Source organism: Melopsittacus undulatus, chromosome 7 (assembly GCF_012275295.1).
Source record: "Melopsittacus undulatus isolate bMelUnd1 chromosome 7, bMelUnd1.mat.Z, whole genome shotgun sequence".
Lineage (NCBI taxonomy): Eukaryota > Metazoa > Chordata > Aves > Psittaciformes > Psittaculidae > Melopsittacus > Melopsittacus undulatus.
The window spans coordinates 27,950,550-27,978,331 of record NC_047533.1 but is presented as its reverse complement, the minus strand read 5'-3'; the positions used below and the strand labels follow the sequence as shown (position 1 = coordinate 27,978,331).

At 39.2% G+C, this 27,782-nt stretch overlaps 1 protein-coding gene across 1 annotated transcript; it reads left to right on the top strand.

The window, feature by feature from the left end:
• The first annotated feature begins 87 nt into the window (after window positions 1–87).
• Window positions 88–27,041, top strand: USP46 (ubiquitin specific peptidase 46). Its single transcript, XM_005149087.2, has 9 exons — window positions 88–435; window positions 11,637–11,717; window positions 12,497–12,710; window positions 15,384–15,613; window positions 18,952–19,028; window positions 24,345–24,428; window positions 24,694–24,891; window positions 25,717–25,795; window positions 26,792–27,041. The coding sequence occupies exons 1-9, from the start codon at window positions 400–402 to the stop codon at window positions 26,891–26,893; spliced, it is 1,101 nt and encodes a 366-aa protein (XP_005149144.1). The 5' UTR covers window positions 88–399; the 3' UTR covers window positions 26,894–27,041.
• Window positions 27,042–27,782: the final 741 nt, after the last annotated feature.

Sequence of the window (27,782 nt, the reverse complement as noted above, 5' to 3'; positions counted from 1 at the left end):
GAGCGGCAGCCGCCGGGAGAGGAGGAGGAGGAGGAGGAAGGGAGAGATTAGTGCGGTACCGGCTGGCGCAGAGGCGCGGCTGAGCAATCCAGCGGGAGCCCGGGGCCCTGCGGACCGTGCGAGAGCCCGAGGCGGAAGGAGCGGAGATGCGGCTGCTCCCGCCGCTGTGCTGAATCTCCCGGTCACTCGCCCGGAGGAGGGAGGAAGGGAAGCTCCGTCCTCCTCGCCGCTCTGCGGGTGCAAAGGGTGCCTGTGCTGTCCCCTCCTCTTGCTTTTATCCCAGCCCTGGAGCAGAAAGCGCCGCCGCCCCCTCTCCCTTCCTGCGCTTTTCCCACCATGAGCGGGGCTGTTTTCACCTTATAAAGATGGCGGTGCGGGATCGCTGCAACCTTTAGACTAATGACCGTCAGAAACATCGCCTCCATCTGTAATATGGTGAGTGCTGCCGGGCCGGGGGGTGGGGGCCGCACGCAGCCCCTCCGCCGGCAGGCCCGACAGGGGCCGGCGGGGGGGCTCCCCCCAGGGGCGCCAGGCAAAGGAAGCGACCGCATCCCTGCCCCCGGCGGCGGGGCAGCCGTGCAGGCTGCGCAGGGACGTGCCTGGGATCGAGTTGGCGATGTCCCGAGGAGTTTTCTCGGAACAGCTCGTGAATGGGCCGGGGAGGGACGGGAGATGCTGAGCCGGTGAGGGGCCCTTCGAAGCAGGGCTGGCCCCAGCCGATGCGCTTTGCAGACGGAGCCACAGCCCGCCGTTTCTCCTCCTGCCCTAGTGATGCTGCGAAAACCCCAGAACTGGGCTTTGAATCCACATTAAATCAGTGATCCCGTTTAACAATCTCAGGCAGGCATGCTGTGGTCTCATGGAGCCAGGAGCTTCCCAGGTTACACAGACACCGAGGATGTTTATAGGTCTGATTACACGCTTTAGGACCCTGATGCTAGGTACCTGTTCCAGAAAGTCTTGGCTTTAGATCTAACAGGATTTAGTTGGCACTGCATGCCACTCAGAGAGGACTACTATTTGTTAAGCACTTTTGAATCACTTAGCTTTTATCTAAATCAGACTAGGCAACTAGGAAGAAATAAGAAAACTTTATTATTTTGTTTGTTATCTTCAGATTTTGCCACTTTCCTTCCCAGGAACACTTGAAAGGACACTTTCTGCATTGTTCTTGGGTGTAATTTTAACCCTAGCAAACTTGGAGCATCTGATTGGGTTTAGATTTTGGAAATGTGTTGGTGGGGAAAGGGAGAACTCAAACTTTGTCTGTCAAAGGTTTATTAATATAGTGAGGCAGTAATAAACTTGCCAAAGAAATAGGTGTGTGCTAAGCACCCCAGTGCAACCAGAAAAGAAACCTATTTCTGCACATTTTGTTGTTTTAGTATGTATTTTTGCCCCTTATTTCCAGGTTCTTCAAGAGCAGCTATATGCAGTTGCCAGCTTCCCTCCATGTGGTGCCCCAGCACTCCTTGTGCTTGTGATGCCACATGCACCCTTCATGGGCTATGGAGAATGGAGCATCTAGGCTAAGGCAGCAGGAACAGCCCCAGAGGCCTGGCTCCTGTGGGGTCATCAGCAGTGATCTGGAGGATGGAGTGTGGATTGCTGCCTGCTCCCCTTCCACATGTCCATACTTCCACTTAAGCAGGCGTGCTCTTTTTTTCCCAACCAGATGGCCAGGGCATCCCACACATAGTTTTGAATTAAGCCTCAGTCCTCCCTTTGAAGTGCCCGCTCTGAAATGCGGAGATGGAGCGTTGGATTTGGTGTTAAAAAGACTTACTATGAAATCTAGACTTGGGGTAAAATAATCATCGTGCCCACCTTTCTTTGCCAACAATAAGTAGTTTCCTAAACTTTTTGTTATTCTTAATAATTCCCATCCCTGTGCCTGGTGAGCCAGGGATATTGCACATAAAGGTTTAAGAAACAGTACAGGACTGAATAGAAGACCTGAGCGTGCTCAACTTCCTTCTGAGGCAGGCTCCAGAATTTATTGCTGATGAGTGGTGGGTGTACTGCACAAGACAGCACCACATGAAGGGGAGCTGGAGCCTCTTAGGTGGCTGTAAGATTTCAGTATTGGCATAAAGTACTAGGAACTCCACGATTTTTCTCATGCACTTCAGATAGGTGTACTTGTATTTGGTATACTTCTTCCAAGGACTGAACGGATTCACAGCAAAACTGATGAGGTTATTCTAATGGTGTTCTGCTCAGCTGTTGTTGCCAGTATATCCTGCAACAGTACCATCTGAGACTGAAAGGAAGAATTAGAGCCTCAGGCAGGAAAGGCATACAAGAACTCATAACTCAAAGCAGCTCTATCTCATAGTACCAGTACTGCAGCAGAAGGTGAAGTTGGTTTAGCGGTAATGATGTTTTAAAGCTACATATTCCTTGGGGTATGTGTACTTAGCTTTTAGCAATGTTGTGTTGTGCTGGTCACATTTAGACTTTTCTGGATAATCCACAGAGACTGGGAGCTCTCCTAGGAAAAAAAAACAACCAAAAAAAAAAAACAAAACCAAAGGTCAGGAAGCCACAGGAATTTAGGGCTGTAAGGGAAATATAAGTTCTTGGAAGTGTTGGCAACACTGCATCATGGCTCCTCCACAAATGAGTCTCCTTAGATAAGGTACTGGACTTGGACTCACTTGTCTGGAGGAGGACCTATGACAACCATATATAAGAATGGGATCATATATAAGAATGGGTTATTGGAAGGTTAGAGGCATATAAGAAAATCTTTTACCTGTATAGAACCTGAATATTTGCAGTTCTAGTTTGATTTCGGGCATGTATAAATCTATGAAAGACATTAATTCCCAGACCTTGTTCCTGTACTACTTACAATTTGTGGACTAAGAAATGGAAATAATTCTTAGGTAATATAGTATATTTTGATAAATAATGCTGCATGATGGTATGTTTCTAAGTTTTTTTTAAGCTATTAGAACACAGCAATATTGTTCCTTATATTTTTTCCATTACAGTTCCACTTGAGAGTGTCCACAGCTGTTTGCTGTGTTCAGTTTATTTGTTTGTTTAGTGATTTGGGTTTTTTTACTTTTACAAAAAGAAAATGCATGGATGACGCTTGCTTGATTTTCTTGGAAGGAGGAGGGACAGACAGAGGGAGGAATTGGTCCTGAAGTACTTGTCCTGCTCTGAATGCTACACAGAGTATGCTTTCAGCGGTAGTCCTTTCTTGACAAAGTTTTTATGTTTGTTTGTCCAAGTACTTTCATGTCCTGAAGGGGTAGAATAGATGAAATTTAGCTGAATGAATTTAGCTTAAGGAAGCCTGGCTAGTAATCATTTTAGGATGTGTGTTTTCTGTTCCACTGCCTGAGATCTAGTATCTCAGGTTGTAATTTTGGCCTCCTGAAGACGGTAGAGGTTCAGTCTTCTCCAAGATCAGAACAGCTGAACCAAAGAAACCAGCAACAGTATTTAACTTGCTTGCAAAAGGGATCTAGTACTACATATTCACTGTGTAAGCTCTCACATGCTCAGGCAGACACAGTAGGAGCTAATCAGTAAGAAAGAATGTGCAAACTTTCCACGTGGCACATTCATTTATAGTTAGTATTCAAATGCACAACTTTCTAGAATTAAAGAAAATTCCTCTATTGCCTTTTACCAGACCCCCCCTCCCCCAGTTATAACAGCAACAGGACTAGTTATTATGCACTGGTTTGTTTAATGAGACCAGAGAGCTGAAACTAGTTTTGCTGGGGTGGAGGTGATGAAGGCAACTGTGACCAAAGGAATCTGAGGGACTCTTGTGTGGACACAGTGGCCAGCCTCTCTGAAAAGGGAGGTCTAGTCCCCAGGGTTCCACTTACTTGCCTTTCAGACACTGTGAGAGTTCATCCAGTTTGTCTGCACATCACATTCATCACAGAAGGAGGCACAAAAGAGGCAATCATCAGCTTTTATGTAGGACAGGTACGGTAGATGTGAAGAAGCACAAGATACACAGAAGAAAGCCTGTTTGAGGGAATACCAACACCCAGTACCATGTAGCCCTTGGGTAGACACAAACTATTTTGTCCCCTGTGATGCTATAATCCTCTTTGGTATTGTTTCTGTGAGATAACTTGATGGGTCAGGTGGAAAATTCTGATTCAAAGGTAGATAGGCATGCTGGCATTTTAAGATTGCTACTTACTGATATCCTCTGCAGCGTGTTTCTCTGTTGGTAAGCTTTTGGTACAGCCTGAAGTTCTGAGTTAACCTCATGCTGCAGCTGCGGTCTACGGATATTACTGTTATGTACAGTGAAGGACATCTAACCATTTCAGAATGTATTGACATATGTATTTACAGAGATGGCTACAAACTCTGCAGACCATATTTCTCTTAAATACCTTTTAATGCTCTGTTGATAACAGGTATTAACTCCCCCTTTTCATAATTTTGTAATAGTATTTCAAATAATCCACTTCATACACTTCAGAGTGTTCTGTCAATTTAGTAAATGGAAGATTCCAAATGAATTCAGATCACTTCTGATAAAAGGTATCATCTGAGATACCTCACATTTACCAGCACATAGAAGATATGCAAAACAGGACAATTAATGAATACAATGTGTGGTTTACAGTGTGTTTCTTTCAAATACTTATTGTCTTTGACGTCAAGTTGCTGAATTAAAAATAGCAAATCAGTGGTTTTGCTAAATACCTTAATAAAGGAACCTCTTAATTATAGCTCAGAAAGGCTGAGTGAGTCTGAATTGTGGAGAAGATGGCATTAAAAGCAGACTCTGGAACCTGATTAACTGTGTGGTGGGCAAGTGCCACAGAGGAGCTGAGATTCTGATAGGCTGGAAGAGCCTATGGTGTGTGTCTGGAAGAGTCTGTGGTGTTAAATCACGGCCAGTCAGAGAAGCAGGCAGCAAAGTCTCTTCTGCTGATCTTCCTTTAGCCTCAAAACACTGTCCTTGGCTGGCTGTTTGGTAGATACACTCATATACATTTAGGTATATTATATACCCTAAACACCATAGTATATCTTATATATTATACACTCTAAACACCATAGTATATCTTATATATTATATACTCTAAACACCATAGTATATCAATATTTCTGCTTTCATCTCTTCCGTCGTGGCTCCATTATAAGCATGTTCTTAGGTACGTTCAGCCTTTGCAGAGAGCACTGCTGTGTTGATGGTTTCAAGCTAGCTGTTACTGGATGTTGTGTTTTGTGGTTATTTAATTTGATTTCACAATGAATGACTTAATAAGAGTTGCATTCAAACTGTCCTAGGACAATAAAGTCTCCAACTCTACACTGGCATTCCAATTGATAAACCTGTGCTATTTCTGATGTATCTCTGTCAAACGCAAAGATTTCCAGGGGTAGTGACTACACCATCTCTCTAGGCAGCCTATCCCAATTCTTCAATGTCCTCATGACTAGAATGTTTCCAATGTCTTACCTGTACTTCCCGTCCTGTCCACCTTTGAGATTGAGAACAGTCTGGTTCTCTTCTAGTAGCAAACTATGTACTTGAAAATATTGTCCTGCCTTGCCTCAGTCTGTTCTGTTGTATGCAACACAACCTGGTTCAACCTTTTTTACAGGTCATTTTTCTCTGGAGTTGAGATTTTCATTTTGACTGCCTTCTTTTGGATTCTCTTCAGTTAGCTTCATCCTTCTTGAAACCTAGTGCCCAAACCTGCTTGTAAGGTCTTGCCTGAAGTCTTGCCAGTGACAAGTTAAACAAGGAAGTTTAAGAACTTTGTAGGCTCCAGTCTGTAGGAATTTCATTATGTTGTCAACATTTGTTGTTGTGTTTCTTTGAAACAGCACTGCATAGCTGATGCTTATTCATCTTACATTGCACTGTAGTTTCTAAACTATTTCCTCTCATCTCCTCTCCTATTGTTCATACCTTGGTCAGCTGTTTCCCATTCTGTGCATGTACGGATGACTCTGCTCTTGATGTGCAGAATCTTGCGCTTGTCTCTACTTTTTAGAGCACTTCTCTAAAAGAAAAACCCTGTCAAAGATAATTTTGAATTCTAAGCCTGCCCTGCAACATAACTGCAGACCTCATAGCTCATGTTATATTGAGATTTAATGAAGATGTTCTTCCTTCTGCCTCCAGGTTATCAGAGTACTTCAGCTGGTGCAGCTGTGATGAAGTCTAGAGGGTGCCTTGCCTTTAGAATGCACTATGTATGCAGTCTGGGTACCCAGACAAAAAATGTTATTGAAGAAATTATAGCCTGTAAGCAAACCTCAGTCTCTATTTCACTTGTGAAGCCATCTTGAGGTCATGTATTCTGAAGAAGGAAACTGGCCAAAACAAAAAATAAAAGGCTTTGCTACTTGTTCAAGCAAAAGCCTGAGTGCCACTAATCCAGGAACTATTGAACTGGGAACAGAGACAGACTCATGAGAGAATAGAGCTGCAGTTTGGTAAAGCTTGTCTAATCCTGGAAATTTTAAAGGTGATTTTTAAACAAATTGCTACTAGATTTAGATACCATGCTTGCAACATGTCACTAGAACCTCACTTCCAGTACTTGATTGCTTTGCGCTTTGAGAAAACCAAGGGTTTTTTAAGCTATATAAGACTGAGTGCCTTAAACATTTTGTCCAAGATTTTAAGTAAGTGGTTCAGAATTTCAAGCCTCTCAATTCTTATCTGTTTCTTGGTAACCACACAGTGAAGAGCAAAAGTTATTTACGATGTATGTAACACTTAGTTCTGTGATAAGAGGTAGTTTAGTGCATCCAGCAAAAAACAAATCAGATATCTGCTTTCAAGCTCTTGTAATCTGCCTTAATGATCAGAAAACTGTTTAGGGGAAAAAACTCTTTTTATTGTTTACTATGATCCCCTACATTTTTCATAGCATCCTATCTTTCCCCTTTTATCTTGTGGGAACAAAGAGCCAAAATATCTCTGCTGGAGAAACAATGAAGCGTTTCTTTGCAGAACAGGAAAAAGCTAATCTGGTGAAGTTCAGCCATCTTGTGGGATTTACATTTTAAAAGTGACAGAAACATTTCAGGTTTGCCATTTAGTATCTATGGGTTTGGAAGAAGTCTGGTTCAGCTATTCCAAGTACTCGCATTACCTCTCTGAAAGTTGAGATTGTCCTTGAGGATAGTCAAGGTCCAACACTGAGGACAGGTAATGTGTCTGTTGAAAGCAGTTGCACGCATATATACTGCATGGTATGATATTGCTCGCTTTTCTCTTACTCTCATTTCCTTTGTTTTGCTTCTGGGAGCTAATTTGGGATTTTATTTGTTGTTGTTTCCTCTCTTTTGAGTTATCTAGCACTGCCATTTGTTGGCCAGGAGGTCTTTCACATCTGTCTGTATCTTCTTTTTCCCTTCCCTCCCATATGCTGTGCCTTCCAAAATCCTGAAACTCTGGTTGCCTGGCCCTGAAGCCATTTCTATTTTTGTTCTAATTTCTCTTCTACCAGCCTAGACGTCATCCTTAGTTTGTCTTAAGTCTTCATTTTCCCCCTTCAGAAAACAACTCTATTTCTAGTACATTGCTCTTACTTTCCCTGAATACTAAGAAAAAAGGATCTAATTCACAGCTGTATGTGAACTGAAGCTCTTCTGTGTTTCTGTTTATTAACCTATTTTAACAGGTTTTCAACAGGTCACCTACAAAAAGTTCTGATTTCATTACTGCACTCATTTATGTTAAGTACATGCATATTTCTCAAAAGTTAGTGCCAATTTTTACCCCTCTATCACACTAGTCTAGTCTAATCTGATTTCTTGTTTGCACTATTCTTCATATTATCTCTGTTTTGTTTCTCGTCCTCCATAGAATAATTGTATTTAGGTTATTTTGCTACATGTGATTTAATGATCTAATCTGATGTGAGGTTTTTTTTCCCTGCATTGTAGGTTTGTTTACATTCTAAAATGAAAAGGAATGGGAGATTTTTTTTACTTAATCTGTTTCATGTGTTGCAAAGCACAAATTAAATTCTTAGCAACACTATCAGAAATTTCAGCTGAAAACAAAACTGCCAGTCTTATCCATTAGAAGGCCCAGAGCAAAATAACACAAAGGAAAAATACAGGTCATATGGCCAGAATGTCTTTGAAGCAATGCTGTGGTTGAAATCTTGGCTTAGCCTGAATTGACCCATGCTTGAATATGTCTTCAAACCTATGTCTTTGCTATTTTATAAGGACTCAATACTGGTTGTTTAATTAAGTGGTAAAACTTCAGAGGAGTCAGGGTTCACCAACACCACAGAATACATATTAGGAGTTTCCACATTGACCTAGTTCTCGTTCTCATAAGGTTTGGCCACCTCAGTCACTTCATTGTATTTCTTTCATTAGTGTATTCTTTTAAGGAGCCAGTCCTCTTTATTGTCTCTGTACCATGGTATGAATTTATTTCATGGTCATTGACTTATGTGGTCTCTCCTCATTTCAGGCTCTGTGGCTGCACTGCCACTCTTGCTGTTTTTTGTGAAACTACAGTAGATTCAGCAGTGGTAGGATATTTCTCCCAGCTGAAGCACAGCACTCTTCATAAAACCGTAGAAAATGGATTGCATTTAAATTGTCTGAGTGAGGTTTCATTGCAGAAGTGACAAAAATGACTTGCTGAAAGTGGGAATAAGCACAACCATGCTTATAAAACCATATTAAATAGTCATGGTTGATTTTTGCTGTAGGCTATCAGGTTTTCCATATTACATGTGGTTGGCTTAAACTGAGTTCTGAATTGCCTGTCTCCAATAACATAATATTTCTAGTTTAAACCTGGCTTGGTTACATGGTTTCTGGTGCACTTTGGTTAGAAAATTTCCAATCATTTCATCTGCCATCAGGTCAAGTGCTTCTTGAGGAGACTTACTATGCAAAACATATATATGTCATGTGGCATGGTCTGAGTTTACTAAATAGTCTGTCTACAGGTTTTTTTAATCCATGTCAGAGATGTGTTCTACTTTGAAGTATTTGGTCTCTGTACCTTTCACCTGTCATCCTACTCTATTTTTTGCTGCAAATTTAACAGTGTCTTTTTGGAGACCTTGAAATAAACCAGACTGAAATAGCCTTTGATATGAGAAGCCACAACTTGTAATGAAGTCCATGGTAGTTATGTCTGTTTACCTAAAGATTGTATTTAGCATCTCTTTTATTGGCAAAGTGGCATTCAGTGTTTCGTTTCATATTTGCTGCAGCTAAGGCCAGGTTTTGGAAAGGTAAAGCTCTAGGGTAAGCTCTAGGGTGAGCTTCAACAACATGCACTTTGGAAATTTCCAGGTGTTGTGTGGATTTTATATGGAGATCAGTTAGTGCATGTCATGGATTTGTTTGGTTTTCAGTGATAATTTTGTTTGGTAAATCCTGATTCTTGCTCTTTCTCACAATATTTAGAAGACTATTTAAATGCTAGAAAGGGTTTGCAAACCATCCGGAGTCCTCTGAAGTAAGAAACCCTGGCCCTGGAGGAAAGGCAAATGAGTAATGGAGGAGCAGCTAGTTAGCAGAGCACTTGCATTCTACTTGTCTAACAACATACGCTAGCCTGTAGTTTATGAAAGAGTAGGAGGTTGCTTTTTAGAGATAGTATTTTCTATGAATTCTAGAGAGAATTATTTTCAGCGTGGAAGATACTTCCTGCAAAGCTGGAAAAACACCCATTTCATACTTATGCTTGGGAACTTGACTGGAGTGCTGAAAGTGTAATCGAAGAAAATGTTTGCTTTGATCTGAATGCTGTACAATGAGTATTAATTTGAAGATACCTTTCTTCAGAAGCAGCATTAATTTTCTATAGTCATGTTTTTCTTTCATCAGACAAGGTTTTGAGGGTAAGAGTGGCTGTTTGCTTCACTGTTATATCAGATAGGCAAATGTCCACCAGTTCCTTCCCTCTCAGGAAACTGGATGCTTTGCTGAATCTATGTATCTTTGGCAAGGCTGACTTTCCAGGCAAAGAAAGTAATCTTCATATGGAACTTGCATAATTATCACACTGTCATCCCCATTGAAAGGTATCCAATAATTGCTTTGTATAGATCATTCCTTTTTACAGATTTCTTACTGAGGGTTAACAGAGGATAGTAACAATATCCCTTTAGCTTTGCTTGGAGCATTGCACAGGTAAAGTACTTCAGTCTCAAAGGGAATGTCTGGGAAATCACACACTTGGTCTGAGTGATGAGCTCTGGGGGGGGGGGGAGGGTTAGGGGGGGAGAGAAAGAGACTGGAAAGAGAGCTGATGTGAGGATATGAAATACAAAATCTTGGAGCTTTTCTGGAAGTTGACAGCTTGAAGAAGCTGCTTTACTTTCAATGCTTACAAATTCTCAACCAGCACCTGTGCTGAGTTTCATACCACTGATTCTGTTGACTAAAATCCTCTTCTTTTGATGAGTTGACATGAAATAATAGCATCATATAGCAAGCAGTGGTGATGGTAGGTGCGGTAGAGAAACACAAATCGGGATTTAGGAAGAAGATGAGGAAGGAACAGTAAATTATTCAATTTGATTAGCAGAAACTTCTGAGTCTCTGAGCAAGTATATGGAGCACAGGAAACATTGAAGTCAGGAACACTGGAAATGTCACGAGTCTTCAGATGTTTTCTGTGTTGACATGTTTACAGAGGCATTTTACATGGGGTTATGAAAGTCAACCAACTGTGCTGTTCTTGTGTGATGGAAATACTATAGGCACTATTAATGAATGCTTCACACTGCAGAGCATGCTTAGTAAGTAAATAAATGTATGATGCCAGTAAAGCAATTTTAATGCAGATTAAAAATTGGTAACTGATAGGGAATATTGTCCACATACAGCATTTTTATCAGGTCTTACAGTGATTTCTATGCTTGTAGAGTGGATAGGAGTGATGCTTGCTAGCTTGCTTTGTAACTAAAATGTTTTTTAAAAGGGTATTTTAATATAGCAAAATTACAGGTAACATACAAAATTAGTGGTAGTACTTCACACACCAGTAGTTGTGAAAGCAACTTTGTTGTTGGAATGAAGATACAGCCGAACATAACTTGCCCACACTGAGGTAGTGATTAAGATACAAGAGTGCTTGGGCTTATGCACCCTTTGATGTCAGATAAGACAAAATGGAAGATCTATTACACTTGCTTTTAATGGTTGTGATGTTTTTCATAGAGCTGGGTTTCTGTCTGGAGCCCAAGTGTTGTTAAAGGCTGCTGATGAATTAGAAGGGATTCAGAGGAGTATGTCATTCTTAGAAAACCTGCCTTACATCTAGGAACTGGTTTGTCCAAGATAACTTTCAGGGGTTTGCTTAAGATCAACAAGTATCTTCATGATGCAAGAGGGTAATGGGATACAACCGTTCCCATACACAGTAAAAATAAGGGGGAGGTGGATGTGAGAACTGTTGTCACCTCTTCACTTCTAAGCAGCCATTACTGGAGTGTCTGGAGAAGCCAACTCTACCACCTAGAACCGCACATGTTTTTATTAGCTCCTGTGGCTGTCATACCTGCCATTAGTAAGACAGAATTAGCTTGGCTAATCATAGCTGAAAGGAAAAAACTAGTTCCTATCTCAATGCTGTCCATAACTTTATGTTATGATACTGTTATTCGAAATAATTTCTTCCTCCTTATTTTCAGGGCACCAATGCCTCTGCTCTGGAAAAAGACATTGGCCCAGAGCAGTTTCCAATCAATGAACACTACTTTGGATTGGTCAATGTAAGTACGATTTTCATTAGGCAAACTGTATACACAACTATGGTTCTGATGTTACTTAAACTTTTGTTTCTACTCCTATTTCTTTTCTTTTCTCTCCCAATCCCATTCTAAGGTAAGATTGCCTTTTCCTGAGAAAGTGCTGCTCATGGTTCAATTTTAAGCAAAATGGATTGCAAAACTGTATCAGATGTTTGAAGCTAGATATACCCCCAGAGAATCTATCTGTGTTCTGTGAATGTTTCCAGGGATTAGAACTTACACTTCAATAAAGTTAAAAGTCTATTTTAGCCATGCAATGTGAGAGAGGAAGTGATGGAAGTATGTACAAGCTTAAGTACAGCAGAATCTCTGAGGAGCAAGCAGCTTTTCTATCTGACTAAGGAGAGTATAAGCGAGAAGGGTGTTTCATCACTTGTTTATTCCCATATAAATAAAAGAGATACAGTAATTCTTTCCATTGAAAACATTAGTCATTCTGCTACTGATCTGTAAGATAAAAGCCAGCAAGAATATATTAATATATGGAAACAAGCTTAACAAGATCCACTACAATAAATAGAGTCTTGCAAGTGGAAACTTACTTTGTATCCTAGCTAATTTAGAACACCATAGTTTTTTTCTGTGTAGTGTCAGGGGTGGGTATGGAAATATATTCCTACAGCTGCTGCCTGGCACAATGGCTGGTATGTGACAGGGGCACAGGAGCCAGAAGTTGAATGAAACTACTGGTTTTATTGTGATGCACAGGGATTAAGACTGTTTTTGATTTTACATGGCAGTTTGGGAACACCTGCTACTGTAACTCCGTGCTGCAGGCACTGTATTTTTGTCGGCCGTTTCGGGAAAATGTATTATCATACAAGGCCCAACAGAAAAAGAAGGAAAATCTCTTGACTTGCCTGGCAGATCTTTTTCACAGTATTGCTACTCAGAAGAAGAAAGTTGGAGTTATTCCACCAAAGAAGTTCATATCAAGGCTACGAAAAGAGAATGGTAAGTGTAAAACTGGAGTAATCTTAGACATTCATACATTGATCAGGAAAGTATAAATAAATATTGGGCAATGTGATCAAATTAATCAGATGTTCAGGTTAAATTTATAAATGACTTTCATTACTTTTTGTGTTTAGATATTAATATTTTGGTGTCTATGTACATGATACTAAGCTTGGAATAATCATATCAGGTCTCATAAGTTGCCAAAGGTGCAAGAACCACTGATGTTTTCAGAGCACAGAGGGACAGACCACACTGTACAGTGAGCTAGGGCTGGGGATAGGGTGATGCTCTGCTGTAACTTTTTAACTACCTCTTTGTAGTTACGGCACAGAGAAACACTAAAGGCAGTTGGCAGCATAGAAACTGTGTAAACTAGGAGTGCTACAGGCATCACTGGTCCAAAACCACCCTGCAGGACACGTAACTATGTGCAGGGGTGTTCAGTGAACTACATGTCAACTGCTCCTGTCCTCAGAAATGAGCACAGCCTTCCTTTGTGAAACATCAGGCCCTTTTTGAGCATTAGGTTGGCAACAGCATATGGCTGATCTTGTAGTTCTGTCTAAGCAATATGAGGAACATCTTGAAATAAGGAAGCCTGCCACACAACTCCATTTTGGCCTGGATTCATATCACTGTGGGTGGTATGCTTAGAAACAGAGGAGCTTTGAATGAAGAGACAAAGTACGAATCAAACACCTGGAAGAAATTGCTTCCCAGTGACAGCATATAAATGGGTAGACAGTTCATTCCAGAGCAAGCATTAGAAAGTGTGACAAAGTTAGCTCTGAATCATCTAGTGATAAATGCCCCCACACTGTTTGGGATCACTTTTAGGGACTGGATCTTATGTTTTGCATCTTTTCAAAACTAGAACCAGACTCAGGGTGTACTAACCTGCTTATGAGTCCAGGCTAGACACTGCAAAGGCAAAGGATCTGTCCAGTGTTTTCAGAGGAAACCCACATGAGCTTTTTCAGGAGCCAGGGGGATAAAAATACACATTTCCTTGTGTGCCATGGTCTAGTCCTTGGGTGACATGATCTAGTGGAAGGTGTCCTTTTCCTATGGCAGGGTGGTTGTAACTAGGTGACCTTAAGGTGCTTTCCAATCCAAACTATTCTGTGATTCTATGATCCTATTTCTGGGATCATGGATTCTTTTTTCTTTTACATGGTGGGCAAATTGAGCCTTCACTGGAGAAATCTGTACTAAATCACCACTGAGATATTCTCTCTTCCTCCTGCAAGCATTTCTTACTGCAGAGACAAGTCCCTGCTCATCTGACTTGTGTGTGAAAAATGTGCTTTGTGAGGTGATGTTATTATTGCCATTTGTAGTGGGTTACCCTTGGCTTCCAGGTGCCCACCAAGCCTGTCTCTCACTCCTCTCCTTAAGTGGAGAGGGGGAGAAAAGAAGATGAAAATCTTTCTGTGCTGAGATAAAGGCAGTTTAATAATAATAATTAAGGGGGGGGGGAAAAAGCAAAACCAAAGGAGATTTATTCGCTACCTTGTATCAGCAAGTGATTTCCAGCCACTCCCTGGGGAGCAGGGCTTTGGTGTGCATTGAGTCCTTCAGAACCCAAACATCTTAGTAATGAATCTACATCCCCTCCCTTCCCTCTTCTCTAAGCTTTTATTGCTGAACATGAAGTCATAACATGGCATATCACTTAGGTCAGTTTGGGTTAGCTGTCCCAGCTATTTTCCCTCCCAGCCTCTTGCCTACCCTCAGCCTACCAGTCTTTGGAAACAGCCTTGATGCTGAGTAAGCACTGCTTAGCAATAGCCAAAACATTGACATTGTCAACACCCTTCTAGCCACACAAAGCACAGCACTGTATGGGCTGCTGCGAGAAAATGTAACTCCATCCCAGCCAGACACAGTACACTAGTATGTATCAGCATTCAATGTCTTGTTTCCCTGCCATGTGTCTTACTCTCCAAACTTTATGATGTTCCTAGGTGTCTGAGGGACTTGGAATGTATGGGTGGGAGTCAGGACCACCTGAAGTTAGGTGGCTAGTGTAAGGAGTTACTGGTTTAAGGAATTAATTTAGGAGGCATCACTCTCTTGCTTTCTTCATTGACTATAGTGGGAGCCTACACAACCTTTCAGTCAGCTAAAGTTAATAAGATGAAGCCTTCCCCAAAACAGCTTCACTGAAGCCAGCATGACTGCAGAACTGCTCTTCTTTGGCACAATTCTAAACACTATGCTGAGCAAAGGATATTGCTGGAGTGGGTCCAGAAAAGGGCAACAAAGCTGGTGGAGGGTCTGGGGGACAGGTCTTGCCAGGAACAGCTGAGGGCACTGGGGGTGTTTAGTCTGGAGAAGAGAAGGCTCAGGGGGAACCTTATAGCTCTCTGCAACTACCTGAAAGAGACTGTAGTGAGATGGGGGTCAGTCTCTTCTCCCAAGTAACAAGAGATAAGACAAGGGGTAACAGCCTCAAGCTGCACCAGGGGAGATTTAGTTTGGATATAGTTTAGTGGTGGTCTTGGCAGGCCTGGGAGATAGGTTCGACTTGATGATCTTAAAGGTCTTTTTCAACATGTTTGATTCTATGATTTTATGTATTTGAGAAGAAATAATGAATTTAGGTTGCTTTCTTGAAGGGAATGTTTTACTTAACTTTAGAAATCTCTACTGTCCTCTTCACAGATCTCTTTGACAACTACATGCAGCAGGATGCACATGAGTTTTTAAATTACCTGCTCAACACCATCGCAGACATATTGCAGGAGGAGAAGAAACAGGAAAAGCAAAACGGGAAACTGAAAAATGGCAACATGAATGAAGCTGAAGAGAACAATAAGCAAGAGCTCACCTGGGTGCATGAGATTTTTCAGGGAACACTGACTAACGAAACTAGATGTTTGAACTGTGAAACCGTAAGCATTGGGATAGATTTTTTTTGGTTGTTGCCCATTAATAGATAGATACATTTTATATATATAAATATACGAATCTTTTCAGACATCTGAGAATTGTGGATATTCCTGTAGACTTTACTTCTTGAAGTGAGTATATTCTTTTCTAAAAATTTACTTTTCTAAGCATTACTTGGCTAGCCTATGCCAAGTCTTGCTGCCCTAATACATATCTCTACAGCTAAAATCCTTGTGAGTTAATCAATACCCCTCCTTATTATTGTAACTTTGAAGAAGATACTCCTATCTATCCCATGAATAACTGGAATGTTAAGATGAATTTGTGTTAATTCATTCCTAGGACTGTGACTGGCATGCGGAGGGTTTGTTATTAACAAACCGTGTGTTTTCCTTATCTCCCTAATATTTTCTAGAGGATTCTGTCAGTTTGAAGTCTGTTTGAAGTATGAGTAAAAATTAGTTTTAGTTAGGGAACCTTATTACAAGTCTGCTGTCAATTTCTGTATTTTTTAATCACATGCTCCTACTTAAAAGTAAAAAGAAATAATAATAATAATAATAATAACAAAAGTTCCTCTCTGTGAGGTTTCTATGTCAAAGAGTAACACAGATAAAAAAGAGATGTTTTGGGGAGAAAATTGACAGTGGCTTTCAAAAAAGTTTTGAATCAACCTCACCTAACCTTTGCTTTGTAAAAGGTAGGTGTCAAGGATGAACTAGTTTTATCAGCTCCTCTGTCGGTGATGGAAATTGCAAAGGAGCTCCTGCAGGATACTTTCTTTATCTGTTTCTAGGATGTTTCATGAAACAGAAAGTTTTCAGCAGTATCAGTATTCTCCTCCATACAGCCTGTCCTGGTTTCATGGTGTTACTGAGTTGTTGCAATTGGTGCAGCACTGCTGTGAACTGGGCCAGCAAACTGATATGACCTAAGAATAATGTGTTTTTTACTCAGACCAGTGCTGCTTCCTCCAAAGGAAATGCAACTTTAGACTGTCTGCTTTAAGACGGGAGAAGGTGCCCAGAGAAGGTATCTTCAGACAGCAAGCTGAGGTTAAATATTTATAACTTTAGACAGCTGAAATTCAGTGAGATAAACCCTACCTGGGTCCTACAGATGTGTAAAAGAACATATTCTGATATTTCTAATCATAAAGAATGTTCTTTATTCCAAGAAAATATGACTTGCCCAGGGATTTGTGTCAGAGGGGGTTAGAAAGAAAGAGATCAAATGATAGTCAACATGAAAAAAGAGGCTAGACCAAGTTTGGAACAAGCTTGTATAGTGAAAATACAAGAGAGATTGAAAAATAGTTCTTTATTCTGTTTCATTTATAAAAATCCAATAATAATAGCAAGTTAAAATAAGTGAAAGCATAGAACTGCTTTTAACTGGCAAATTCCTTTAAACAGTTGTGTCCTAATTTTAAACTAATATCCAGTGTCTACTCAGACAAACTTTAATGAAGTCAGGATGTGTCCTTGGGAACAGCAAAACTGCACAATACTCTTTGTAATTTAAAGTAATCAAGCTATATGGAAAAAAATGCGCTAGGTATTGTTGCTGTAGGAAGGCTTATCTATATGTTCCAGTGAATGGAGAAATAATGTATACTACCCAGGACAGTTTCCCAGTTTGTTTTTCTTCTATTATTGTGTCTTGAAATCTTTGGGAAATAGTAAACCAGCTAAAGAGATGTTCCTTTGCTAAAATATTCATATGCAGTGCATGAAGAATCATTCAGAATCCAGGAGTTCTTATTCTCACTTAGAAAGGATTCAGTTTGAATCTGATTTTCCAGCTACCTTTAGTTTTGTAATGTTCCAGCTCCAACTAACTCATCTTCCCCTTTCGGTAAATATTTGATGTAATGAAATCAATAACAAAATTCCAAGCTTCTTTGTGGGATTCAGATGAAATACTGTACTTGCCAAAGACTTTTCCAAGTATATAACTTCTTTCTTGACATGCAGTGTATCTGACAGAACTCTAGTTCCAGCTGTAGAGACACAATGTTCTCTGAAGTTTTGTATCTTTCAAATTCTAGCTGTGTACTTATAACTGCAGTTGATTGCTCCCAGTTTTGTGGTTTCTGTCCCCTGTGGGTCAAATCATGTCTCAGGGAGGACTTTTGTTTGGAGAACTGCTGTTCATTTTAATTGGGTGTATGTTATGCCTCTGTACATCTTTGATAATATCAACATTCTCTCTACTAAAGGTACTCCTTTGGATTCAAGACTGCATTCGCCACATTTATGGGATCTTTGACATAATGCAAAGATGAGCTGAAAGTAGTACCTTACTTTCACATCCATAGAATTGCAGAAATCTGGGTCTGAAGGACTTGCATCAGAACGATCATTTCAAAATGCTCACTGAAGTTCTTGATTTGAACTTCACTATCCTAACATCTGATTTAGCTATTCTAAGAAAATGCAGTAATAGCAGGCAAAATACAGAGTATTCATGCATTTTATAAACGGAATTAGTTGTTTTGAACATGACTGAGCTCTTGTGCAGTAAGTACTTCTGCAGTCTTTTTGACTCAGTTGAAGTCTTACAACAATTATCCATTTGGATAAGTTTTTTGTTTGTTTGTTTGTTACATCTTCAAGATTACACACTCTACGTGAAAATCATTTTCAAAGCAAAAAGCCGAGGTCTATCATTCTGAAAATATTTGGGGTTACTTTTAAAATAAAAACATTATGATAATTTTTCAGCTCTTGTCTAAAAAACATTGGCAAAATCAAAATTATTTTGCAAAATATTATTTGTTTCCATTTTTAGGTTTAATCTTTTAATTTTTAAATCAAAATTATACTCAATGGAGAAATGCAGCTGTGTTAACCAGGAATGTAACATCAGCCTTCTGAATACTCACTGGAAAGAGCATGGTTAAAAATTATGCTTATTCAGAAGATATTTTCATTGCTTTCTTACTAATGGAAATAATTTCTTAGGGCATAAACTGTGAAACTAGACTACACTGCATAACAAGGAAATATATTTAATGCACCAGTCACAGCTAATACAGCGGATGGTAGTCCCTGCTTTGATGAGCAGTAGACTGCAGTCGCTGATCCATGGTTGGTGGGCTTGGAGAAGTGGAACAGATGGCAGTTAAATTGTATGAAAGCTGGATTTGTAGAGCTACTAATAAATATAGTCATGCTGAACTAGGAGAGAAAAAAAAAGCACTGAAATGAGTTATTTTTGTGAAACTTACTTTTGCAAAAGTTGCCCTACCTTTAACATCTGCACATAGATACAAACAGCATTTAGATGTATGGTGTTTTACTAAGTCTCTGTTTTACATGTATATTTTTTGTAACAGGTTAGTAGCAAAGATGAAGATTTTCTTGACCTTTCTGTTGATGTGGAGCAGAACACATCAATTACACACTGTCTAAGGTAAATGAGTATATCTGGCAGATAGTTCTGTCTGAGTTTGCTAAATTTTCCAAGTCTCGTAGGTACAGAAAAGAGGAGAATAGCACTGGGTTTTGAACATTTTCTAAGCAGAAGAAAAAGATTGTAAACTGGATGTTTCCTCTAATGACAAAAGATACATCAGTGTATTTTGTTTTACTCACTTTTCTTTTTCAATATATGTGTTTGAAAGAGGAAAAAAAATCATCTCTTGGGTAAAATAATTGATTGCCTTGTCATCTGAAAGAATTGCTGCAGAAGAATAATTGGCTTCAAAGGGATTTCAGTGTGCTTATCATTAAGCTTTTATTAAGAGCTTTGTTGATTAGGACTTATGTGTGTATTAAAAGTTAAGTGAGTGCTTTGCAGAGAGTGCTAGAGTCCCTAGAGGGCAAAAGATCTCTTAAGTCTAAAAGATCTGCCATATAAATTTCTATTCTGTGTCTCAGTCTAAAATTACAAGAAGTGTTTTACTCTGAGTCTCAGTTCTGCTCCTAGTAGATTCTTAACTATTAACCAAATACTTCAGAGGTCAAAATAATTTTGGGACTTCATGGAGTATTATTCTGAGAGATTTAAAATATCCAGAGTTTTGGCACTGATACAATAAACCATTTAAGGCATTATGTTGCTGCTCTAAGGTAATGAGTATCAATTTGTCAAATTATTCTTTCAAGCTGCAAAATTGCTACCAACTTTGAAATTGCATGTAACATTTATTCTGGAATACTTAGGAAGGGTTGCCTGGCACCTCACTCTAAGCTGAGAGTTACAAAAAGAGAAAGCATATGAGAGAAGGTACTAACCGTTTTGTAAGTCAGAAAGTGATTTCTCTGCAGATACCACAACTGTACTAAGTAACTTCTGTTACATATAAAAGTGCTAAATCCAGTAAGGTTTTTCCTCCTCAACTTCCGTTCGGTCTCCTGTAGGATACTGTAGCAGTGCTTAGTCCTCAAGTAATTAACACTGCAGTAACTAGCCTCATTTTGAAAGGGGGGCAAACTGAAGAGAAGCTTTGGGAAAATGTGCCTTGTTTTCTTTTTTCCCATCTCTTTTTTTGTTCCTGGTCACCAATAATTGAATCGGTATTAGTACTACAGGTTTTTATTTGCACACGTTTAAGTTCTTCACTGTACCATTACCTTGAACTTGGTTTTGTTAGCATTACTTGCCTTTCTCTATGATTTTCAAAGTCGATTTGAAATCACACTGACATTCAGGGAAGCTGAAGTGTGAATCTTCTATGGTCCTTTCTAACTTGAGTTGTTACTTGGTTCCTTCATACATATTTACTGGAGACTGAGCACTGACTTAGTTGTTAAGCTTCCTGGAAATATTTTGTTTGGAAAGGCTGTTTTATAGAATTCCCACTACTGAACACCAAGTGGCTGTAACTTGGGATGTGGAAGAACTGCATCTGCACTACTGCAATTGACAGGTGGAGTTGAAAGGGACCACAAGAGGCTAGCCCCTTTTTCCACCTCAGATAGGATGCTTGTCCAACCTTTTCCAAAAGATCTTTTATCAGTGGTAGCTCAATTGCCTATCTGTCTTAGTCCTTCTTGTTCTTACTACTAACAAGTTTATCCCACTGTGTAACATGAATCTTCCTTGTTTCAGTTCAATCCCATTTCTACTTGCCTGGTGTACTCTGGACATAAACCAGGGGTTACTCCCTTTCCTCTTAGCAGCAGCCTTTTACATACAGGAAGAATGTCATCACTTTCTTAAGCAGCCTAAGGTCATTCAAGCTTTCCTTCACAGACGATCTTCTCTAGATCTCTGCTCACATCCATTACTCCTTGGCCTTCTCTCCAACTGATCCTCTCTTGAACTCCATCTTACCTGAAGTGCAGTTGCCTAAAATTAGGCACAATATGTCACCAGAAAGCTAACTAACAGTCCTGAGAAGAATGGATGTCCTAAAACTTTGTTTATACATTTCAGTACAGCATCTGCCTTTACTCCAATAGCATGGCATACATTTTGAAGTCCACACATTGTTCCTTTTGGAAGTAAGAGAAGAAAAATCTGTTTTTCTCTTCTTGAGGTGGGAGGTGCAGGTTGCTATTTGCAGATTAAACAGAAAGTCATCACCATCTATTCTGTTTGGTTTTTACACTAGCAGCATGTCTGCTTCTGTTTAGAAAGCAAATATTCAGTTATAATATGGATTTCCTCTCATTGCTCTATGGTATTATGCATTATTAAAAGAAGTGTAAGTGCTCTTGTGGTTTCTAGTAATAGGAACAGCCAAGTTATTACTCTTTGGGGGAACTTTGCTGTTTCTTTATTTTATAACAAATGCTTTACTGTGTCTTTACAGCTTTAAGTGCTACTGCACTGAAAAGATATCTTACTTAAAGAAAAACTGTAGAAGGTAACATTTAAGTAGAAAGAATTTCTTTGCCACTACAGATGAATATTATTTTAGTAATTCTTGTAGCTTTTCAGATTGAAAAGATCCTTGTGTACATAAAAGGTCCAATGAACACAAGCCTCTGGCATAGTCTGACTCTACAGGGTAAGAAATGGAGCCTGAAACAATGAAAGTTTAATAACAAATATAATACATATCCTTATTTGTGTTTCTATTAGGAATTGCAAAGTTTACCAGTCCATTTGATCCTGACTTTTAACTGTCCATCTGTGCTTTTTCATTCCACTAAGAACTCTCTCATCTCTTAAAACAGAAATTTTTTATTATTTATGCATATACACAGCAGAAATCAGGTTTCACACTAGTACAGAGGCTGCAGAGAGATGGGCTATGAAAGCACATGAGATTAATTATAAATAAGTATAGCTTGAGCAGGTGTATTTGAAAATATCTGTTAAAATATCATATAAGCAAAATGCGGATTGGCCTGTTAATGGAAAAGGAGAGTTAGAAATATCTTTGAACTAGATCAGTAGCTATAAAGTTCCTTAAACCTATAGTTCTTGTACATGCAGACTTTGCGTTAACTCCAGTCAACAATCCCATGTTTTCATCTATTCAGCATCTATTAGAAGTGCCATGCTGAAAATTCTCTTTAGCTGAAACAGCTCCTGAAGTTGCAGTTGTAAAACAGCAAAAGCATCTAATCCTCACCTGCATACCTCCCTTCCCACAAGGAAAGAGTTAACCAGTTTTGTTCCTTGTGCAAGAAAAGGAATTAATATGTGCTGAATAAGGGTATTAGTAGTGCCTTTAAGTTTCATGACTGTGCTTCACCTACTATGGTAGAATAGGGCAATTGGTCTGTCAGGTTGAAGTAGAAGACAAAAGAATTAAAGAAGAAATGCTAGGGGACATGTAAGGGAATGTCCTTCAGCTTATCAAGTACTTGCATACTTCTCAGGCTTTCACAGGTGCAATTTCCACAGCAGTCAACTTATCATGTTAGATATTATCAATTTCAGAATAATTAATGCATTTTAAAAAGAATTCAGAAAGACTTTGAGTTTAATTAATTTTCGTGGGAGGCCTGGCATGGAACAAACCCATACTTATCAAATTCCTACCATCTGTACATGTTTCTTTATGTTAGGAAAAATATTTCTGTTGCTTCGCTTTGAGGGAGGAAGGAAACAAATAAATTATTTTCCAAGCCTGTTGGGGGATTTTTTTGTTGCTGTTGTTTGTTTCGGTCTTTTTTAAATTGACACTTTAGGCTTTAAAAATAAACATCAGACTCTTCCCTTAACGCAAACACATTCTACTGAATCTTGCACTGTCGCATTCCCCCCACATAGACCCTGTCTCTAATATTTTTTTGAAGTTTCATCTCTTCATTCATGATCCCCTGAAAGGTTAACATTTTTTTTTTCAGAGGAATTGGCTGAATTCAGTTAACTTTGTCTTTGAACTCAAATGTGAAATCAGATATTTGAGATCAGTATGTACCACTGAAGCAACTCATTCCAGTGATCGTGCTTTATTTTTCTGTAAGGTAGAAAATTGTCCTTATGAACAAAGTTTTGTTGCAACTTATCTTTCAGGAGATGTATTTTGTCCATATAAAGAAAAAAAACCCAACTAATAAAAGCATTCTCAGCATAATATTCAGCCATATGAATGCCTCCCTGTCGTATAAACATACAGCATAATAAAGAGGAACTTTTAGGAACTTATGTAAATAAATTCTACTACTTATGCCATCGCAACCTATATAGCCTTCAGCTTTCTCATCAACCCCTGTGGTGATGGTGCCAGGAAGAAATAATGATCTAGAATCCTCCTTTTGCCTTGCTAAGATAATTTCGGTGCTGCCTACTGTGAAAGCAGTCTGCACTTGCAGACAGTGCAGCTTCAGCCTCCATATATGTGAACTGTAATGGTAGAATGGAGCTCATTATTTATGGGTCTGAATTTGCCTGGATTTCAGAAGATTATTAGATACAATGTAGGTGCAATCAAGTACAAAAGGACAGTTTTGTACTTAAAATATATCTATTTAAGGCCCAAAGTCACAAGAAAACCTGTGTGCTTAAAGTGGAAGATAGGTGGTTATGTTTGCATTTACAGTTCTTAAAGCACCTGCTCAGCTGCAGTGTAACACTAGAGGTGGCAAAAAAAAATACTATCAATCAGGTTTTTTTACAGTTCAGGCTTTTTAGGTAGCTACAATTCTGTTCCAAAGTATATTGGCACGGCGACTTTTGACAAATCTTCTCTGTGAACTAAGAGACACTATCAAATCAGCTTTCCTCCTTTTATCACTTCAAAAGCTCAATCCAGAACAATTTCTGAGCATATTTACTTACTCAGGATTTAAAAAGCCTTCTATACTAGCTGAAACTTTCCTTTTTAGACATGAAGAAGGTATAATCAAATAACTTCTGGAAGACTGTTCAAGAGGTTAGAGGATGCAGAAAAATGAGTTCAATTTATTTCTTCTATGTAAGAGGATTCAAACCTATCTTACAGAAGGGCACCATAAAATGTGAGCTATCTGGGGATGATAGAAGTGCACTTGAAGCTGTTCCATTCTGCAAATAATTTTAAAAGGGACTGGATGAATTGAGTGACTACACTCAAGTCTTAACATGTAATAGGCTAGGGTAAAATTCCCACTTTGAGATAGTTTGAGATAGTATGGAGGGCCTCAGCTCCTAATACAGGTCTGTCATAACCACCAGATGCCTAAAGTCCCAATGCAATCCCCAGTAGAGCTGCTTCAGATGTAGAAAACTGGGTTCAGTGGAGAGAGGATTTGATCCTGTGTGTCTTTTTAGGGTTTCAGTTCATCAGCCCAAGTGGGGCAAAAGTATGAAGATCCTTTAAAAACTGATAACTCTGTCTGTTTACAGAGACTTCAGTAACACAGAGACATTATGTAGTGAACAGAAATACTACTGTGAAACTTGCTGCAGTAAACAAGAGGCACAGAAAAGGTAAGCAAAGAGCAGGCTATTTCACCATGTCCCTCCTGGGCTTAATATTTATTGTGTTTAGATACCTAGAAGCTTTACAGTCCAGCTACATTCTCTGTGTGGGCCAAAGAACTAACAGACAAAATCGAAGCTATTACATGTGTTGTAATCTAGAAGCTACTGCTATTTGACTACTGTTACTTACAAAGTGCTTTTATAATGCAAACGTTTACTCATTAAAGAAAGACAAAATGGCTTTATCACATGCACTCTAATGGTTTCACAGGATGAGAGTAAAAAAACTGCCAATGATTCTTGCCTTACACCTCAAGAGATTCAAGTATATGGAACAATTGCACAGATATACTAAGCTGTCTTATCGTGTAGTATTTCCTCTGGAGTTACGTCTCTTCAATACATCTGGCGATGCTGTCAACTTAGATCGCATGTATGACTTGGTAGCTGTTGTTGTTCACTGTGGAAGGTAAGATACTTTCATGTATATCTCAAGCTATTGCCAGACATTTGCCAAGGGCAGAGGCATGCCTGACAAAATGCAGGGAGAATGGGAGCGAGGTCATAAATTGTGCTGCTGCCCCAACTTGCCTGTGTTGTGGCCTGAACCTCTTAGCCACCCTCCCTCATAGTAAATCTGTACTCATTCGAAAAACAATGTCTCAGGCCTCCAGAAGTCACAAGTCTGTTTTGAATTAATAGAGCTGTCTCCTTTCTCAAGAGCCCACTTACAGAACTTGGGAACCAGGACTCTGTGAAAGCCAAGAAGCATGCAGGTCCTGCAACAGATTATCTTGTTCTCATGTCAAGGCAACAAAAATGATAGCTTTAATAAAGCTTTTCACATATGGGGTATTGTCAAATACAAAGAAAACAAAAATCCTTGGGGCTTTAAGAATATGACTTGTCCCTCTTCTCAAAGACTATATGTAGCTAAATATTCACAGTTCATACCAAGCAGTTTTTCCCCATAAATTTAGTTCATTACATCTTTAAAATATTTCCAGTAGTTGATGCCTGCCAAAAGCAAATTGTTTATTATTCTATAGGTTAATTTGAAAATGGTCTTGGCACAGATGAAAATACATTTAGCTTCCAGTTATGAAGCCTTTGCAAAAGTTCAGTAAAAAGGTGAAAGGAGTAAATGTCTACTGAACCACCAGGGGTGGGTTTACTATGTTCTTCATAACATTTAGTTATAATTCAGTCTGCTTGCATATAGAAAAGTGACTTATCAAAAATGGACTCAATAGTACCTTCTAATATTTTGGGGTTTGTGTGTTTTGCTTTCTAGTGGGCCGAATCGGGGGCATTATATTACTATTGTGAAAAGTCATGGATTTTGGCTCTTGTTTGATGATGACATTGTAGAGGTCAGTATGCTGAAGGTCATGAGCACAACTTTTATGTTTATGGTCTGTTTTCTATCTGGGGTTAAAATTCTGATCCAGACCTGTGTGCAGGTTACTAGTTTGCAGAGACACAGTTCACTTGTAATGTGACATTTAGCACAACTCTGTTGTGGGCTGCGAACAAACTTACTCATCCTGTAGTTCTTCTTCTGTCAGTGTCAGAGTGGGTTGTTTTATTTCAGAGCAACATCAGTTTTTAATACCAGACTACAAGGGTTTCATTTAGAATTATTTCTATATCTAATAAAATCAATTTAATTCATTAAGACTTAAAATATCCATGAACTGTGTTGCAATCCCTGGCAACATCACTTGGGAAAACTGGATTAGGTAAAGCTAGCATTGCTCTAGAATTTTAATTTTTGAACAATTGGGATGTTAGATGTTAGAAGAAAGTGTGGATTCTACAATCAATCTAGCTTTGTCTGAACGTAAATTAGAGCAGGATCTGGCCTGCAGCTATTACAGACTCTGAGCATTCTACAATTCATTCCTAAGCAACCCCCTTATGTCTTTGCAGCACATTCATAAAACTGAGGTCTTAAGTCTTATTTACCAGGAGTAAATCCAATGGAAGAAAGTAAGCAGTGGGGCACTGGATGAGCCATGTCTTGAGGAGTGTTTCTGGAAATTTCAGAAGGGAGGGGTCACGTGGTCACATTTATGTGTTTTAGCAGTGTTCACTACTGCATTACAAGGAGTCTTGCTGTTGTTGGAAAATACCTAATTCGGTTAGGTTCACCAAGACCAACATTCCTATTGATTCCCATGACTGAGACCAGTAGGGTTTAGCCCCTGAATGTTACCCTTTCACTGCTTAAATGGCAAACAGAATTTGTTAATTGCTACCCTGAAACAAGTAACTGAATTTGTCTTTCGTGTTTACACAGTCATTTGATCCAGGTTTGGTACTTCTTTTACCTAACAGCACATTCAATTTTCTTGTTTATTTTGCAGAAAATAGATGCTCAAGCTATTGAAGAATTCTATGGTCTGACCTCTGATATATCAAAAAATTCAGAGTCTGGCTATATTTTATTCTATCAGTCAAGAGAGTAACTTGGCAAACTGTGACAATTGCACACAATGATGCTGCATGTGGGAGACTGTGATGGACCCCCTTAACTGATTTTTACACAGACCACATCTTGTGTGGTTGAACAACGACACGCTCTGTCTCCTATTAAATGGTCTATGTGATATTGACTATAATCATCCTTTTTTGACATGTAAAACTTTGTTTTGGAGAGGGGGGGTGTTTGTAGTTTTTAAGTGTGATTGAAGAATTAATTGGAGTCAGATTTTAGTGGAATTTATATGGACTAACATTTACAGATAATAAGATTTGGATGTCAACTGTTAAACCCAATCCAACTAGAGTAGTATTTTATATGGAAGTGTTCACGGCATTTAGACAAAAATTGTTTAAAACTTTCTAAATGGCTTCGGGGTGTGTTGATTTACAAAGCATTCCTTTAAATACATCCTGACATATATTTACCCATTTTAATTGTAAAGAAAAAACCATCTGTTTCATGATGATTGGAATTGTGATTGTACAGGGGATTTTTTTTTTAACGTGTTACTCTCTGATATGGTTCCAAAATCTTTTAAGCTTTGGGTTATTAAAAAGTTTTGGTGCATAACCTCAGGCCTAAAATTCACATAGAGAGATTTAAATTACAGTGGAACCAAGTAATTCTGTATGTCCAGTCACTTTGTTTGTCATGAGATAGTACAGGTGAGGTGAGATTTCAGAACTTACAGAGCACTGGAATAAAGGGAGTGAGATGACACATATGACACAAATAAATTACATGTATGGAGATTGAACTTACCTTTCCATAAAAACATCATGGGTTGTTTACTTAAGTTTGCAGAGATTGCAACAGTGCTCACATATGACATCCTTCAGGACTGAGACGACAGTGCATTTGAATGTGGTGTT

What these genes read in the sequence shown, in the direction of transcription:
- USP46 (XM_005149087.2), top strand. Translation starts at nt 400, where the DNA reads ATGACCGTCAGAAACATCGCCTCCATCTGTAATATG. An exon ending in GATGTTTGAACTGTGAAACC is followed by an intron (nt 15,614 to 18,951) that starts GTAAGCATTGGG and finishes TTTTTGTAACAG; the next exon opens with GTTAGTAGCAAAGATGAAGA. An exon ending in TTGATGATGACATTGTAGAG is followed by an intron (nt 25,796 to 26,791) that starts GTCAGTATGCTG and finishes TTTATTTTGCAG; the next exon opens with AAAATAGATGCTCAAGCTAT.